Genomic DNA, 593 nt, shown 5'->3' with positions numbered 1-593 from the left:
TTGTACTGATTTAACTGGAGAGTTAAACACTAGGAGTGCTAGCGAATCAAGCATGGTATATATTTCTCATTGTGATTTTAATTTTATTCAAAATACGTGTTTTGGATTTTATATAAATATTTGTCTTAATGTGACCAGGATGCTGAAGATAAAAGTTTGAGAATTGCCAATGGACAGAGCTGAAGAAAATATATATCAGAACTGTTAACAAATAAAATTTGTTATTATATAGTTTTATTTTAATTTATGTGGTACTGATGATTTTTTTCTCAATCATTTTGATTCATATTTAGTAATTTATTTTTACTCCTATAAGTTATAGTTTATCATCATTTGATTTTCAGGGCGATAAGGAAGTCTGACTTGGTCATGCCGGACCAAGCAAGAAGTATAGCCAGGGAGCTTGGTGTTACATATTATGAAACGAGTGTTCTTACGTATTATGGCGTCAATGAAGTGTTCGAAAACGCCATTCGCTCAGCTCTTATAGCTCGACGACAACAGAGGTTCTGGATGACAAATTTGAAGAAAGTACAACGACCTCTTCTTCATCTTTTAACTGTATTATCTATTTTTATTTTTCCTTATTAGCT

The 593-nt window shown here is 31.7% G+C and overlaps 1 protein-coding gene across 1 annotated transcript in view; it reads left to right on the top strand.

The window, feature by feature from the left end:
* Nucleotides 1-593, top strand: part of RhoBTB (Rho-related BTB domain containing) — a 161069-nt gene that overhangs the window by 90675 nt on the left and 69801 nt on the right. Inside the window, exon 6 of the mRNA XM_067047563.1 lies at nucleotides 345-561. Within this exon, the coding sequence (XP_066903664.1) occupies nucleotides 345-561 (217 nt within the window). The remainder of the gene's footprint in view (nucleotides 1-344; nucleotides 562-593) is intronic.

This window comes from Halyomorpha halys, unplaced genomic scaffold (assembly GCF_000696795.3).
Source record: "Halyomorpha halys isolate HHAL.00 unplaced genomic scaffold, Hhal_1.1 Scaffold351.1, whole genome shotgun sequence".
Lineage (NCBI taxonomy): Eukaryota > Metazoa > Arthropoda > Insecta > Hemiptera > Pentatomidae > Halyomorpha > Halyomorpha halys.
This window is presented reverse-complemented; position numbering and strand designations above follow the sequence as displayed.